The sequence below is a fragment of the Microcaecilia unicolor genome, chromosome 1, assembly GCF_901765095.1.
Source record: "Microcaecilia unicolor chromosome 1, aMicUni1.1, whole genome shotgun sequence".
NCBI classification, from domain to species: Eukaryota; Metazoa; Chordata; class Amphibia; order Gymnophiona; family Siphonopidae; genus Microcaecilia; species Microcaecilia unicolor.
This window is the reverse complement of record NC_044031.1, coordinates 75,487,246-75,504,387: the sequence shown is the minus strand read 5'-3', so window position 1 is coordinate 75,504,387 and position 17,142 is coordinate 75,487,246. Positions and strand designations below refer to the sequence as shown.

The 17,142-nt window shown below is 48.6% G+C and overlaps 1 protein-coding gene across 7 annotated transcripts in view; it reads right to left on the bottom strand.

The window, feature by feature from the left end:
• The window catches only part of RBM33 (RNA binding motif protein 33), a 453,495-nt gene that overhangs the window by 373,460 nt on the left and 62,893 nt on the right, over positions 1 to 17,142 (bottom strand). For all 7 annotated transcript variants that reach the window (XM_030198521.1, XM_030198536.1, XM_030198551.1 and 4 more), the window contains exon 4: positions 7,849 to 7,934. In XM_030198521.1, coding sequence (XP_030054381.1) covers positions 7,849 to 7,934 — 86 coding nt within the window. The remainder of the gene's footprint in view (positions 1 to 7,848; positions 7,935 to 17,142) is intronic.

The following is a 17,142-nucleotide window of genomic DNA, read 5'->3' as shown; positions in this document are numbered from 1 at the left end:
CTGAAACACACATAGCAGAGGCAATGTCCAGTAAGAAAAAGACTTGAGCAATAAATTCTTAAAAGAGCAGGCTGACCACGGCCCAAAACGAGATGTAGTGAGAACTGAGAGAACCAAAGGTGAGATTCCAACTAACTAGAAGAAAGACAAAAAATAAATTCACACCCTGAAGAAACGGACACCATCCAGATACCTAGGGAAATACCTACCCTTGAAACGAGCAGGGAAACCAAGAAGAATGCAAAGGAGGAATCTGAATCTCTGCGACCTTCCAAGAGCCAAGCCATAAGAAAAATATCGAGTTGGATCTGTAAGGACCGGTGGTCCGTGGAGAAAAAGGCCGAGACATGGCGCCGTAGATGAGCATACTAAGGCCTGAAAGACCAAAATGATGCTATCCAGAAAAGAAGGCAGCTGCACAGGAAAAGAACGTAGATGAAGAACATCTATGCCCTTCACTTTGAGATTTCTCCTGTGACCGAAGAATCATGAAACGCAGCAACCCAGACTTGGTGGTATGACATCCACGACGGGAAGACCCCAACAGTGAAGAACTGAAGCACGTGTGCTCCGAGAAGCCATGTCCCCCCCAGGACCAGACTGCGACAACAGAGAAACAACTGGAACATTTGTTGTCCCCGTTTCACAAGACGCCAACAATTCTGAAAGATGCTGCCCTGCCCAGGGCATGAGAAGCGTTGCTTCCTGCAGTAAAAGTAGAGTCTTCGTCCCTCTCTAACAAGAGACCTAAGATACTGCCCCCACATTGATCGAGAGCACCCGCAAAAACTCGAATTCCGCTAGACGATGGCAAGACTGCAGAACAGAACAAACTGCCTGAGGTTCCCACTGAGCAATGGAACAACGTACTTTCAATGGGAACCACAGACTCTGAACATGCCCCATACAGAGAGCTCCCCAGCCCCCAAGACTGGTAACTGTTGTTAACGTTATATACTAAGATGGATCCAAAGGAACACCCTTGTTCAGAATTGGAATCAGACTTCATCCTGTCCTACGGAATAAACACTGGGCCCCGAAGAGAATCGATGGAGACACCGAGATAAGGAGACTCTGAGAGGACTGCAAACGAATCTGAGAGGGGTTAGTACCCAACCAATGGACCCAATGAAGTGGACAACCGGAGCTGTAATTTGCATCCTCTTCTGGCTAGACTGTGCGTCGATTAACCAATCGCCCAGGAAATGGTGAACTAAAATACTGTCCTACATGAGAGCTGTCGCTACTACTACCAAGAATTTTGTGAACTCAATTCATGTTTAATGTGAGATATGTCACAAATAAGTCAATTTATAGATAGAAACTCTGAATGTGGAGCACCTGATTCTCAAAACATGTCTGTTTTAGTGGCCCTTTACCACTAAAACAGGAGAAAAAACTCTTTGCACAAATATAACACATGCTAGTGTGTCTCTATAACCAGCTCCTCCAAATAACACATTGATTATGATTTATAACAAATTACTACTCTATGAAAAGTTATTCCATCATTATATTTCCTCTATGTGCATCCGTATACTCCACAAGCTGGCTTATTTAAAAATAGAAGGGAGATTAAATAAAAATGCCACCAACAAAGAACGACCACGTGGATGCAGCAGCTCATAAGTTCACTCGCTTTGGTTTCAGTGTACAGCAATGACTGCGGCACAAGGACGGAGAAACAGTGGCATACCAAGGGCGGGGTGGTGGCGGCGGTCCGCCCCGGGTGTCAACAGGTGGGGGGGGGGTGCTCCGCTGGCGCCATAGTCCCCACCTGCCTACCAGCTCCGTGGTCAGACGACCCTCTTCTCTTGCCACCGGGCACCCAGCCTTTAAAAAAAAATCTGAAGTGGCGGCCCAGCGCAGCGCCTTGTGTCTGCATGTAAAAGAAGCAAATCACCTCGTCGCATCGGCCCTTCCCTCACTGTGTCCCGCCCACTGATGTAACTTCCTATTTCCGCGAGGGCGAGACACAGTGAGGGAAGGGCCGATGTAACACGGCTGCCAAGACTTCCAGCGTGGCCTCGCAAAACTTCCATGCTGCATCTGCTCTTTGTGAAGCTTTCTTAAACCAAAGTTTTGTGGACGTTGGCACTCTTCATAACTGGCTCACATTGGCTCTGAGCACGCCTTATCAGCTGGACAAGGGAGAGCGAATTTGTATTTTTGGGTGCAAGTCGGGCTTCTTAGGCTTCGAAACTTGCTTCTATGTAGATGAAAGACTTACGTTCCTGGAACTACAAGAGAACTTTGATATTCCCAGTAAAGACATTTTCACATATCTGCAAGTTAAACACTACATATCCCAGAGGGGCAGGCTGAGGGTAGATCCTGATGACACAGAACATTTTGAAAATTTATGGATGGCCTTGGAAAAGCTCCAGAGGCCTTTCTATTCTTTAGCGCTTTATTGGGGATAAAGAATTCCAGAAATATGTTTCTATGGAGCATAGGGAGCAGGACCTGGGGTATACAGCGAGTGTGGGTGAATGGCAATGCTGTGTATTTGGACGTTAAAGAATCTCCACGTGTTTTGTTGAAGGAAAATTCAAACAAGATTCTTAAAAGATGGTATTATACACCTGTAAAATAGAGCGGGAAACTTTTCTACATATTTTGTGGGAATGTGGACAAATTCAGGCATTTTGGACTGGAGTGAGAGAAAATTTTCATGGTTTTGGGGTTTGCCTTTCCTAGAGAACCCACTTGGTGTCTATTGGGTATGGGTAATCAAGGGGGTTCTAAGTGGCAGCAGCGTCTCACCAGGATGTGTATGGCTGCTGCTTGAATTAATTTGGGGTTTAATTGTCCCCTAGGTTCTGCCTGGTACTGCAGTTCAGCTGTCTAGTACCAGAGAGAACCTTGAGAAGGCTGACTGCATCCCAAAACTGACTCCCATCACTGGATAGAATACTGCACTTATTCTTTAACCAAACCAAGGGATTATTAATAGATATTAATAAAGAGAAGGAGAGATAGTATAGTTCTAAAGATTATAAGTTTATTCTTACTTACCCAAAGTTTATTACAGGATATTTCTACATGAAATCACCTTTATTTCTGAGACACCAAAGAATATACAAGTGGGATGTATAATCAATTGGTTACAGGAATGTAATATTCCAGCTGCAAACAGGTGCTATCTGGGTCTTAATCTTGTGTGATATATTTTACCACTCAAAGGTATACATGGAAAAGCAATTGGGTAATTTGACAATTCTGAGGTGCTGCATTTGTTTCCCATGGAGAGAAAGTAGCCGTGGCCGCCCCTCTCTAACTTGAAGCAGGAAGTACCCTAACTTTTATATGTTCATACAGGATACTAGTAATATGACAGTAAGCACATCTGATTGGATCTAGTTAATGTCATGGTTAACACTGATTGGCTATGCTAATGAGTAGCTTTATCTCGTGAACATGTTCTCATCTTTAGCTTGCTTAACCACAAACCTTTGCAATTCTCTTACACCTGGCTGTTCTGACGACCATATTGCTAAATCTTCCTGAGGAGCCATTTTGTACTAGTTACAAAAGCAACCGTTACCACCAAATTGAGCAACTCTGAAGTTCCTAATCTTCTGTCCCTTCCTAATCTTTTCCCTCACCCCCTACCTCTCTCCGCTACAGGAACTCACTTCCCATCCATTGACTTCATCACCTCACCTTCTCTCCTACCCTCTTCCTCCTTTTTGGCTTTTAATCTCCGTCTCTTTCTTCCCTCCATTTTGCCTTCCCCATTCCACCTAAATACCTCTCGCCTTCGACGCCTTCGTGGCCACACCTCTCCTACTCTCCTCCGCTCTCTTTTACTCCTTCTCTTACTCTCAGCTGGTGACATCAATCCCAATCCTGGCCCTCCTCACCAACTATTATCCAAACTCTACAGATCTCACCGTGACCTCTCTAACCTCATCTCTATTCCTCTACTCCCCTCCTCTTCTCTGCCCTTCTCTTGCGCCCTATGGAATGCCCGCTCTATCTGTAACAAACTCCCCTATATCCAGGACCTCTTTATCTCGCGTCACCTCCATCTGCTCGCCATAACAGAAACCTGGCTCTGCCCTGATGACTCTGCTTCAGTCGCAGCCCTGTGCCATGGCGGTTATCTATTTTCACATACTCCTCGCCCTGCTGGCCGTGGGGGCGGTGTTGGACTACTTCTCTCTCCCTCCTCCAGGTTTCAACCCCTTCTTCCACCTCAATCTCACTGTTTTTCCTCCTTTGAAGTCCACTCTATCCGCCTTTTCTCTCCTCTGCCTCTTCGAATAGCGGTCATTTATCGTCCCCCTGATAAGTCCCTTTCATCCTTTCTCAGTGACTTTGATGCCTGGCTTGCCTTCTTCCATGATCCTTCCTCCCCCTCTCTCATCCTTGGTGACTTTAATATTCCTGCTAATGATCCTTCCAACTCTTATATTTCCAAGTTACTCGCTTTAACGTCGTCCTTTAATCTCAAACTATGCTCCACCTCCCCCACTCATCAAAATGGTCACTGTCTAGATCTCATCTTCTCCTCCAACTGTTCACCCTCTAGTTTCCTTGCCTCCGATCTTCCCCTCTCTGATCACCATCTTATAACTTTCACACTTAAATCTCCTCCCTCCCAGTCCCGTCCTATCCTATCTAATTTATCTAGGAATCTTCACGACATTGACCCTTCATCTCTATCCTCCCATGTTTCAAACCTCCTCTCTACTGTGGCACCATCCACGTCTGTCAACGAGGCTGTTTCTTCTTACAACAATACTCTATCCTCTGCCTTAGACACTCTTGCACCTTTGATGACCCGCCCTGTAAGGCGTACAAAACCCCAACCTTGGCTGACTTCTAATATCCGCTACCTACGTTCCTGTACCCGCTCCGCCGAACGCCTCTGGCGGAAATCTCGGGCCCTTGCTGATTTCTTACACTTTAAGTTCATGCTGACCTCCTTCCACTCTGCTCTTTTACGTGCCAAACAGGATTATTATATCCAACTGACCAACTCTCTTGGCTCTAATCCTCGACTTCTCTTCACCACATTGAACTCTCTCCTCAAGGTGCCCCCTCCCCCAACTCCCCCTTCACTATCTCCTCAGACCCTTGCTGAATTCTTTCACAACAAGGTTCAAAAGATAAACCTTGCTTTCTCTACCTCACCAGCTCTCCCTCCACTAGTCCGTTCCCCTCTCTCTCCTTCCCCTCATTCCCTTTCCTCCTTTCCTGAAGTTACTATTGAGGAAACTACACTTCTCCTTTCTTCCTCAAAATGTACCACCTGTTCCTCTGATCCCATTCCCACCCACCTTCTTAATGCCATCTCTCCTACTCTTATTCCTTTTATCTGTCACATTCTCAACCTCTCACTTTCCACTGCGACTGTCCCTGCTGCCTTTAAACATGCTGTGGTCACACCTCTCCTTAAGAAGCCTTCACTTGACCCTACTTGTCCCTCTAATTACCGACCCATCTCCCTCCTTCCTTTCTCTCCAAATTACTTGAGCGTGCTGTTCACCGCCGCTGCCTTGATTTTCTCTCCTCACATGCTATTCTTGACCCATTACAATCTGGTTTTCGCCCTCTCCACTCAACCGAAACTGCGCTTACTAAAGTCTCCAATGACCTATTACTGGCTAAATCCAGAGGTCAATATTCCATCCTCATTCTTCTTGATCTTTCCGCTGCTTTTGACACTGTCGATCACAGCATACTTCTCGATACCCTGTCCTCACTTGGATTCCAGGGCTCTGTCCTTTCCTGGTTCTCTTCCTACCTCTCCCTCCGCACCTTTAGTGTTCACTCTGGTGGATCCTCTTCTACTTCTATCCCTCTGCCTGTCGGCGTACCCCAGGGTTCTGTTCTTGGTCCCCTCCTCTTTTCTATCTACACTTCTTCCCTTGGTTCATTAATCTCATCCCATGGCTTTTCCTACCACCTCTATGCTGATGACTCCCAAATCTACCTTTCTACCCCTGATATCTCACCTTGCATCCAAACCAAAGTTTCAGCGTGCTTGTCTGACATTGCTGCCTGGATGTCTCAACGCCACCTGAAATTAAATATGACCAAAACCGAGCTTCTCATTTTCCCCCCCAAACCCACCTCCCCGCTCCCCCCGTTTTCTATTTCTGTTGATGGCTCTCTCATTCTCCCTGTCTCCTCAGCTCGAAACCTTGGGGTCATCTTTGACTCTTCTCTCTCCTTCTCTGCTCATATCCAGCAGACCGCCAAGACCTGTCGTTTCTTTCTTTACAACATCCGTAAAATCCGCCCCTTTCTTTCCGAGCACTCTACCAAAACCCTCATCCACACCCTTGTCACCTCTCGTTTAGACTACTGCAATCTGCTTCTTGCTGGCCTCCCACTTAGTCACCTCTCCCCTCTCCAGTCAGTTCAAAACTCTGCTGCCCGTCTCATCTTCCGCCAGGGTCGCTTTACTCATACTACCCCTCTCCTCAAGACCCTTCACTGGCTCCCTATCCGTTTTCGCATCCTGTTCAAACTTCTTCTACTAACCTATAAATGTACTCACTCTGCTGCTCCCCAGTATCTCTCCACACTCGTCCTTCCCTACACCCCTTCCCGTGCACTCCGCTCCATGGATAAATCCTTCTTATCTGTTCCCTTCTCCACTACTGCCAACTCCAGACTTCGCGCCTTCTGTCTCGCTGCACCCTACGCCTGGAATAAACTTCCTGAGCCCCTACGTCTTGCCCCATCCTTGGCCACCTTTAAATCTAGACTGAAAACCCACCTCTCTAACATTGCTTTTGACTCGTAACCACTTGTAACCACTCGCCTCCACCTACCCTCCTCTCTTCCTTCCCGTTCACATTAATTGATTTGATTTGCTTACTTTATTTATTTTTTGTCTATTAGATTGTAAGCTCTTTGAGCAGGGACTGTCTTTCTTCTATGTTTGTACAGCGCTGCGTATGCCTTGTAGCGCTATAGAAATGCTAAATAGTAGTAGTAGTTCAAGTCAGAGACACAGGCCTGTAAGTTTTTCTCTCATTTTGGATCCTGAGCCAAGGTCAGGCCTGGGCTGCCAAATAATTATACATGCTAAAAGTGTTTTAGCCACTCACTGGAAGCAGCCTGCGGGGCTCACGCCACTAGAATGGATTTTGAAATTGGGTATTGTTTCTGAGTTGGGAAAACTGAAGGACAGGCGTCTGGGGCATTTCGCCTCGACGGATACGGAATGGTCTCACCTTGACCGTATACTGCTATCTGTACGGGATTCTTTTTTGGGGGGGGGGGGGGGGTTATTTATTGCTCTGGGGCTATAAACAGTAACAGGGTCCCAGTCGGGAAGAGGAAGAAAATGCAATGGTATGGGGGTGGGGGGGCTGGGTTGCAGGAGGATTGTTCTTGTTGGGGTCTGGGTGTTATGCATTTTTTATGGTCTTTGTCATTTGTTCTTGGTTTTATACGGCCTGTTCCCTTTTGTTATTGGCTGTATGGTGCGGATACTCTTCTTGCAATAAAAATTTGTTACAAGAAAAAAAAAAAAAAAGTACTTTAGATTTAGAACAAAAAACTTAAAGCATAATATTAGTAGAAGTTGGAGTCGACGGTTTGATGTACCGACTCCACAGCCCTGAAATATACATTAACAAGCATATACACTCTCCGTGATATCCCCCCTCCCCTCCCCCCCCCAAAAAAAACAAAAAACAAAAAACTTTTTCCTCCTTGATCACATTCTTCATAACCAATCTGTGTCAAAGAAAACATTCAAATACTGAGTTGGATATTTTGTTTGGGTGAGACCTACACTTTTTCAGTGGCATATATCTTAAATGCTTATTTTTAAACCACATTTTATTCATTTAGATCTTAAAAAAAAAAAAGATTAAATACCTGAAACGTTGCTGTTGTACCTGCTCTTCTTCATCACTTTGTAACAGATCATCATTCAGTTCTTCGTCTGACAAGTCTGACTGATTCTAAATTGAGGAAATAAATTAAGGGGAGGAACATGTGTCAGGAATTTTGAGCAAAGAAAGAGTCATCTTAGATTAACAGCAAGAAGAGGAGCATATACAAGTTAAGCTTCACTTTTCAGATTACTTGAAAGCTGTTGAAGTGTAAACAGTGGAGTACCAAGGGCGGGGCGGGGTCCGCCCCAGGTGTCAACAGGTGGGGGGGGGGGGGGGGTGCTCCGCTGGCGCTGTAGTCCCCACCTGCCTACCAGCTCCGTCGACAGACGACCCTCTTCAACTGCCACCTGGCACCCAGCCTTTTAAAAAAAAAATCTGTGAAGCAGCAGCCCAGCGCCTCACATCTGCTCTGCATGTAAAAGAAGCAAATCGCCTCGTCGTGTCGGCCCTTCCCTCACTGTGTCTCGCCCTCTGATGTAACTTCCTATTTCCGTGAGGGTGGGACACAGTGAGGGAAGGGCCAAAGAGATGGGAAAATTAGGTTCTTACTTTGGTAATTTTCTTTCCTTTAGTCATAGCAGATGAAGCCATTACATATGGATTGTGTTTATCAACCAGCAGGGGGAGATAGAGAGCACTCAACTTTTCACAGTGCCTCATGGCCAGCTAGCTCCACTGCCTCTTCAGTGTTTGAAGCTTCCAAAGCAGTATGGCAAACCGCAATGGGAATAACATGAACTTTCCTCACAGCGAACGATGGCCCCTTAACAAGGGCATGAACTCAAAAAAGGAGGGAATGAACTCATCCTCCTGGAGGGAATAAACTCGTCCTCCACTTTGAATAAACAGAGAGAATACTTGCATCCTCGTGGAGGGAATAAACATCCTCCCAAAACATGAACTGGAGGGAATGAACTCATCCTCCTATAACTGTAACAAGAATCCTGAAGACTGTTTTCCGACTCCCCAAGGAAGGAATAACACTTCAGGAAACAAGAACAGCACCTAAAATCAGAATCACTGCAATACAGACAATCATACAGGGAGGGCTCATGGCTTCATCTGCTATGACTAAAGGAAAGAAAATTACCAAGGTACGAACCTAATTTTCCCTTCCTTGTCATCAAGCAGATGAAGCCATTACATATGGGATGTAACAAAGCAATCCCTAAATAGGGTGGGAACAAGCCACACCACGCGCTAGCAGCTGTGCTCCAAAACACGCATCCCTCCTGGCAGCCACATCCAGCCTGTAATGTCGGGCGAAAGAGAGCTTAGAAGCCCATGTTGCAGCACTGCAAATCTCATGAAGAGATAGTGCTCCAGTTTCTGCTCAGGAAGAGGAAATCGCTCTTGTGGAATGTGCCTTAAAGGCTTCAGGCGGAGCCCGGCCAGACAGCAGATATGCTGAAAAGATAGCTTCTTTGAGCCAACGGGCAATAGTGGCTTTAGACGCTGAAGACCCTCTGCGAGGACCTGCAAACAGCACAAAAAGATGATCAGAGGTCCTGAAAGAATTTGTAATTCGCAGATACTGCAACAGAGTCCTGCGCACATCCAAAAGGTGCAACTGCCCAAATGAATCTGGAAACTCCTCCTCAACAAAGGAGGGAAGAAAAACAGGCTGGTTTAGGTGAAACGCTGAAACCACCTTAGGCATCAAGGAAGGCACGGTCCGAACCGTGACCCCTGACTCTGAGAATTGCAGAAAAGGGTCTCTACAGGACAGCGCCTGGAGTTCTGACCCCCGTCTCGCCGAGGTAATGGCCACTAAAAAGATGGCCTTCAGTGTCAAATCTTTCTCTGAAGCATGCCGAAGCGGTTCAAAGGGAGCCCCCTGAAGGGCCTTCAGTACTAACCCCAGGATCCAAGCTGGACAAGGTGCCCGCACAGGAGGACGGAGCCGAAGCACCCCTTTAAGAAACCGTGCCACATCTGGATGAGCAGCTAAGGACACGCCTTCAACCTTGCCACGCAGGGAGGCTAATGCTGCCACTTGCACCCGCAGGGAATTATAGGCCAAGCCTTTGTGTACACCATCCTGCAAAAAGTCCAGAATCGGCGAGACAGGAGCCCGCAACGGAGAAAGCGCTCTTGAAACACACCAGACTTCAAACTGACGCCAAATCCTGGCATAAGCCACGGAAGTGGAGCGCTTACGGGCCTGCAGGAGAGTGGAAATTACCTTATTTGAGTAGCCTTTATCTCTCAATTGCGCCCTCTCAATCGCCATGCCATAAGACCAAAGTGGCAGGCGTGCTCCATGGCCACCGGACCCTGTGACAACAGGTGCGGAATCAGAGGTAACGGAATGGGAGCCTCCAACAGCATCTGTCGGAGGTCCGCATACCACGGCCTCCTGGGCCAATCCGGGGCGATGAGCACCACTTCTCCTGGATGCAGCCGAATCCGCAGGAGCACTCGCCCTATCAAGGGCCAAGGAGGGAAGACATATAGCAAGCCCAGGGGCCAGGGTTGAGCCAAGGCATCCAACCCGGCAGAGCGAGGATCCCTCCGTCTGCTGAATAAGCACGGGACTTTGGCATTGGAACTGGTCACCATAAGATCCATCACTGGCTTTCCCCATTTGGCACATATCTGCAGGAATACATCGTCTGCTAGATACCACTCCGCTGGATCGATCTGATGCCTGCTTAGATAGTCGGCTTGCACGTTGCTCTGACCTGCAATGTGAGCTGCTGACAGGGACTGTAGATGCAGCTCGGCCCAGTGGCAAATTTGTTCGGCCTGCGCAGCTAGAGCTCTGCACTGAGTGCCGCCTTGTCGATTTATGTAGGCCACTGCTGTCGTGTTGTCCGACATCACTCAGACAGCCAATCCTTCCAGGGTCACTTGAAAGGCCAGAAGAGCCTGAAACACCGCTTTCAACTCCAGGCGGTTGATAGACCACTCCGACTCGTCGGGCGTCCACAGACCCTGGGCATGCTTCCCCTGGCAATGTGCACCCCAGCCCTTCAGGCTGGCATCTGTCATCACTAGGCACAAATCGGGGAGTGCCAGCGGCATTCCTCGCCGCAACATGCTGTCAGAGAACCACCACTCCATACTGAGGCGGGCCGCAGGGAGCCAAGAAAGTCTGCACTGATAATCCTGAGATACTGGAGACCATCGTTGAAGTAGAGGATACTGTAGAGGTCTCAGGTGCGCTCTCGCCCATGGCACCACTTCCAAGGTGGCCGTCATCGATCCCAACAGCTGGACAATGTCCCAAGCACGTGGGCGGGGCATCCTCAGGAGCAGACGGACCTGATTCTGAAGCTTGCACCGCCTTTGCTCAGGAAGAAATACGTAGCCCGAGGCCGTGTTATTTAGACCAGCGCTTTACAGTCTCCGCAGCCATCGCCGAAAACGGCGGTAAAATTCAAAAATGGCGGTTCGCGCCAAAAACGTCCCGATCACGGGCCCACCCCGGAGGAGTCAGAAAACACTCTTACCTCACTAGACCGAGTATCACAGCTCCGGTCCTGCAGAAGAATCTCAAGAAAAAAAAAACCTCTTTTCCAAGATCGCTGCGCTAAAGCGCGACGCGACTTTAATTATTTATTTATTTTAACGCTGTGAGGAAAGCAGAGGCAAAAGAGATAAATAAAAAACACTCCGGATGCTCAGATAAGTGGGAAAGGCAGGGAAAGGCGAACCTATGTGTCTGCATCCACTGAGTGGGAAAGGACAGGGAAAAGCAAGCTAATATGTCCACATCCACGGGGGCATGGGTAAGGCAGGGAAAGGGCTGACCTATGTGCCTTCAAAGTGAAGCTGCTATAGCCTCTAACACCCCGGCTAACAACTGGTAAGCCAGGAGCCACCCCCAGGCAGATTTTTGATGGAGCTCGAAGAAGCTGCACCCACCCTGCTTGGGGAGATAGAGAATACTGAAGAGGCAGTGGAGCTAGCTGGCCATGAGGCACTGAGAAAAGTTGAGTGCTCTCTATCTCCCCCTGCTGGTTGATGGCCACAACCCATACGTAATGACTTCATCTGCTTGATGACAAGGAAGCGCGATTTTCTTTTCTTTTTTTTTAACGCTGTAAGGAAAGTTGGAGGCAGGGAATGGGCGAACCTATGTGCCTTTAAAGTGGGCTCCACTTAGCCACAACACTCCTGCTACAACTGGCAAAAGCACAGGAGCCACCCCAGGCAGAATCTTCAAGGAGCTGAACAAGCTGCGTCCAACCCTGCTGGGAGATAGAGAAATACTGAGAGACAGATGGAGCTAGCCGTCCTAGAGACACTATGGTTTTCAGTGTTCTCTATCTCCACCTTGCTGGTAGGTGGACATAACCCATTCGTAATGGATTCATCTGCTGCTGCTGACAAGGAAATACCGCCTTTCTGTGATATTTTGAACTACATTCATAGCGGCTTACATATATACAGGTACTTATTTTATACCTGGGGCAATGGAGGGTTAAGTGACTTGCACACAGTCACTTATTTTATACCTGGGGCAATGGAGGGTTAAGTGACTTGCACACAGTCACAAGGAGCTGCAGTGGGAATCGAACCCAGTTCCCCAGGATCAAAGTCCGTTGCACTTAAGACTGAGTGGAGGAGTGGCCTAGTGGTTAGGGTGGTGGACTTTGGTCCTGGGAAACTGTGGAACTGAGTTCAATTCCCACTTCAGGCACAGGCAGCTCCTTGTGACTCTGGGCAAGTCACTTAACCCTCCATTGCCTCATGTAAGTCGCATTGAGCCTGCCATGAGTGGGAAAGTGCGGGATACAAAAATAAAAAAATAATACCACCCCCAAAAATAATTCTTTCAAAAGATAATGCAGCTTGACTGAATCCTTCCAAATAAAGAGGCTGAAAAGAAAAGTATTGTAACTTAAAATATGTATACAGACTAAGGAACAAATTATACTTCTAATTATGACCATTTAAAAACTGCAAAATGTAGACAGGATACCCAGCTTTCTGAATATTGGTAGAGAGCCCTTCCCATGTCTCTCACATTTTTGTGCATCAGAAGGGGTGTATGAGGAGTAAACCATGTAGATAAACCTGCTATTTTGCAAATTTGATTGCAAATTGTAAAGACGGAAGAAATAAATGGATGCTGTTTCAATACACCCTGCCTCTTTTGTATTTCTGAGAAAATTAGTTAATCCAGAATCCAGAGGAGTTAGAACAGCCCAATACACTTCTAACCTAACCCAGTGAATTTCATATTTTGTATGTCTCCAAAAAAGTAAAGATCTCAATACAACACAAATAATATTTGCAATTCAGAAAACCTAAACCTCCTTCCCTTTTAGGCACCATGAAGGTTTCATAACTGATTCTAGCTTTTATCCTTCTCTGTATGAATTTAATCATATGCTTCTTTAATTCAGAACATAAAGAAGCTGGAATCCTGATAGGAAGCTGAGTAAAGAAAAACAAATTGAGGGAGAACCAGCAATATTTCTTGGTTAGAAAGAATTAGTACCGTTCTGAATAACTATTCAAATCTTTTTTAATGACTTTAGTAGGTTAAAAAAAATTATATATAATTTTTTATATACTAGTAAAAAAGGCCCGTTTCTGCCTCTGATGAAACGGGTGCTAGCGGGCACAGGAGTCCCTTCTCCTCCCCTTTCGCTAGTCTCCCTGGTGGTCTAGAGGTACCTGTTCGGTAGGGGCAGGAAAGAAAGAGCCCCCTCTTTCCTGCCCGTAGCAGTGCTGCTAGCTGCCTTGCTGCATCGTGTGGGAGTCCGGCTCTCGGCGTTTCAAAATGGCCGCCGAGAGTTGAAGTCTCGCGAGGCAGCTTCAACTCTCGGTGGCCATTTTGAATCGCCGAGAGCCGGACTCAGACACGATGCAGTCAGGAAGCTAGCAGCAGCGCTCCGGGCAGGAAAGCTGGGGTTCCTTCGATCCTGCCCGAGCGAACAGGTACCGCTAGACCACCAGGGATAGTGGTGTAAGGGGAGGGGAGGTGACGGGGGGAGGGAAGGTGATGAGGGGAAGAGTGTGCTACCGGGGGCGGGGCGGTACCTTGAAAGGGGCGGGCGATGGGGCAAAAGGGGCTGGGGTGATGGGCACGTTGGCGGCGGCTGGGATTTCTTGGAAGGGGAGGAGTACTGCTCCCCGTGCGTTCATTTGCCTTGTTTTCTTGTTCCGCCCTCGACGTCATCACGTGTGACGCGAGGGCAGGGCATGAAGACATGGTGAGTGTTGTGGCTTCACAGCGAATGCTACATACCTGTAGAAGGTATTCTCCGAGGACAGCAGGCTGATTGTTCTCACTGATGGGTGACGTCCACGGCAGCCCCTCCAATCGGAAACTTCACTAGCAAAGGCCTTTGCTAGTCCTCGCGCGCTCATGCGCACCGCGCATGCGCGGCCGTCTTCCCACCCGAACCGGCTCGTGTTCGTCAGTCCCATATGTAGCAAAACAAAGCAAGGGAAGACACAACTCCAAAGGGGAGGAGGGCGGGTTTGTGAGAACAATCAGCCTGCTGTCCTCGGAGAATACCTTCTACAGGTATGTAGCATTCGCTTTCTCCGAGGACAAGCAGGCTGCTTGTTCTCACTGATGGGGTATCCCTAGCCCCCAGGCTCACTCAAAACAACAACCATGGTCAATTGGGCCTCGCAACGGCGAGGACATAACTGAGATTGACCTAAAAAATTTACCAACTAACTGAGAGTGCAGCCTGGAACAGAACAAACAGGGCCCTCGGGGGGTGGAGTTGGATCCTAAAGCCCAAACAGGTTCTGAAGAACTGACTGCCCGAACCGACTGTCGCGTCGGTATCCTGCTGCAGGCAGTAATGAGATGTGAATGTGTGGACAGATGACCACGTCGCAGCTTTGCAAATTTCTTCAATAGAGGCTGACTTCAAGTGGGCTACCGACGCAGCCATGGCTCTAACATTATGAGCCGTGACATGACCCTCAAGAGCCAGCCCCGCCTGGGCGTAAGTGAAGAAAATGCAATCTGCTAGCCAATTGGATATGGTGCGTTTCCCCACAGCCACTCCCCTCCTATTGGGATCAAAAGAAACAAACAATTGGGCGGACTGTCTGTTGGGCTGTGTCCGCTCCAAATAGAAGGCCAATGCTCTCTTGCAGTCCAATGTGTGCAGCTGACGTTCAGCAGGGCAGGAATGAGGACGGGGAAAGAATGTTGGCAAGACAATTGACTGGTTCAGATGGAACTCCGACACGACCTTTGGCAAGAACTTAGGGTGAGTGCGGAGGACTACTCTGTTATGATGAAATTTGGTGTAAGGGGCCTGGGCTACCAGGGCCTGAAGCTCACTGACTCTACGAGCTGAAGTAACTGCCACCAAGAAAATGACCTTCCAGGTCAAGTACTTCAGATGGCAGGAGTTCAGTGGCTCAAAAGGAGGTTTCATCAGCTGGGTGAGAACGACATTGAGATCCCATGACACTGTAGGAGGCTTGACAGGGGGCTTTGACAACAGCAAACCTCTCATGAAGCGAACAACTAAAGGCTGTCCTGAGATCGGCTTACCTTCCACACGGTAATGGTATGCACTGATTGCACTAAGGTGAACCCTTACAGAGTTGGTCTTGAGACCAGACTCAGACAAGTGCAGAAGGTATTCAAGCAGGGTCTGTGTAGGACAAGAGCGAGGATCTAGGGCCTTGCTGTCACACCAGACGGAAAACCTCCTCCATAGAAAGAAGTAACTCCTCTTAGTGGAATCTTTCCTGGAAGCAAGCAAGATGCGGGAGACACCCTCTGACAGACCCAAAGAGGCAAAGTCTACGCTCTCAACATCCAGGCCGTGAGAGCCAGGGACCAAAGGCTGGGATGCAGAAGCGCCCCTTCGTCCTGTGTGATGAGGGTCGGAAAACACTCCAATCTCCACGGTTCTTCGGAGGACAACTCCAGAAGAAGAGGGAACCAGATCTGACGCGGCCAAAAAGGAGCAATCAGAATCATGGTGCCTCGATCTTGCTTGAGTTTCAACAAAGTCTTCCCCACCAGAGGTATGGGAGGATAAGCATACAGCAGACCCTCCCCCCAGTCCAGGAGGAAGGCATCCGATGCCAATCTGCCGTGGGCCTGAAGCCTGGAACAGAACTGAGGGACTTTGTGGTTGGCTCGAGATGCGAAGAGGTCTACCAAGGGGGTGCCCCACACCTGGAAGATCTGTCGCACTACACGGGAATTGAGCGACCACTCGTGAGGTTGCATAATCCTGCTCAACCTGTCGGCCAGACTGTTGTTTACGCCTGCCAGATATGTGGCTTGGAGCACCATGCCGTGCCGGCGAGCCCAGAGCCACATGCTGACGGCTTCCTGACACAGGGGGCGAGATCCGGTGCCCCCCTGCTTGTTGACGTAGTACATGGCAACCTGGTTGTCTGTCTGAATTTGGATAATTTGGTGGGACAGCCGATCTCTGAAAGCCTTCAGAGCGTTCCAGATCGCTCGCAACTCCAGAAGATTGATCTGCAGATCGCGTTCCTGGAGGGACCAGCTTCCTTGGGTGTGAAGCCCATCGACATGAGCTCCCCACCCCAGGAGAGACGCATCCGTGGTCAGCACTTTTTGAGGCTGAGGAATTTGGAAGGGACGTCCCAGAGTCAGATTGGACCAAATCGTCCACCAATACAGGGATTCGAGAAAACTCGTGGACAGGTGGATTACGTCTTCTAGATCCCCAGCAACCTGGAACCACTGGGAAGCTAGGGTCCATTGAGCAGATCTCATGTGAAGGCGGGCCATGGGAGTCACATGGACTGTGGAGGCCATGTGGCCCAGCAATCTCAACATCTGCCGAGCTGTGATCTGCTGGGATGCTCGCACCCGCGAGACGAGGGACAACAAGTTGTTGGCTCTCGTCTCTGGGAGATAGGCGCGAGCCGTCCGAGAATCCAGCAGAGCTCCTATGAATTCGAGTCTCTGCACTGGGAGAAGATGGGACTTTGGATAATTTATCACAAACCCCAGTAGCTCCAGGAGGCGAATAGTCATCTGCATGGACTGCAGGGCTCCTGCCTCGGATGTGTTCTTCACCAGCCAATCGTCGAGATATGGGAACACGTGCACCCCCAGCCTGCGAAGTGCCGCTGCTACTACAGCCAAGCACTTTGTGAACACCCTGGGCGCAGAGGCGAGCCCAAAGGGTAGCACACAGTACTGGAAGTGACGTGTGCCCAGCTGAAATCGCAGATACTGTCTGTGAGCTGGCAGTATCGGGATGTGTGTGTAGGCATCCTTCAAGTCCAGAGAGCATAGCCAATCGTTTTCCTGAATCATGGGAAGGAGGGTGCCCAGGGAAAGCATCCTGAA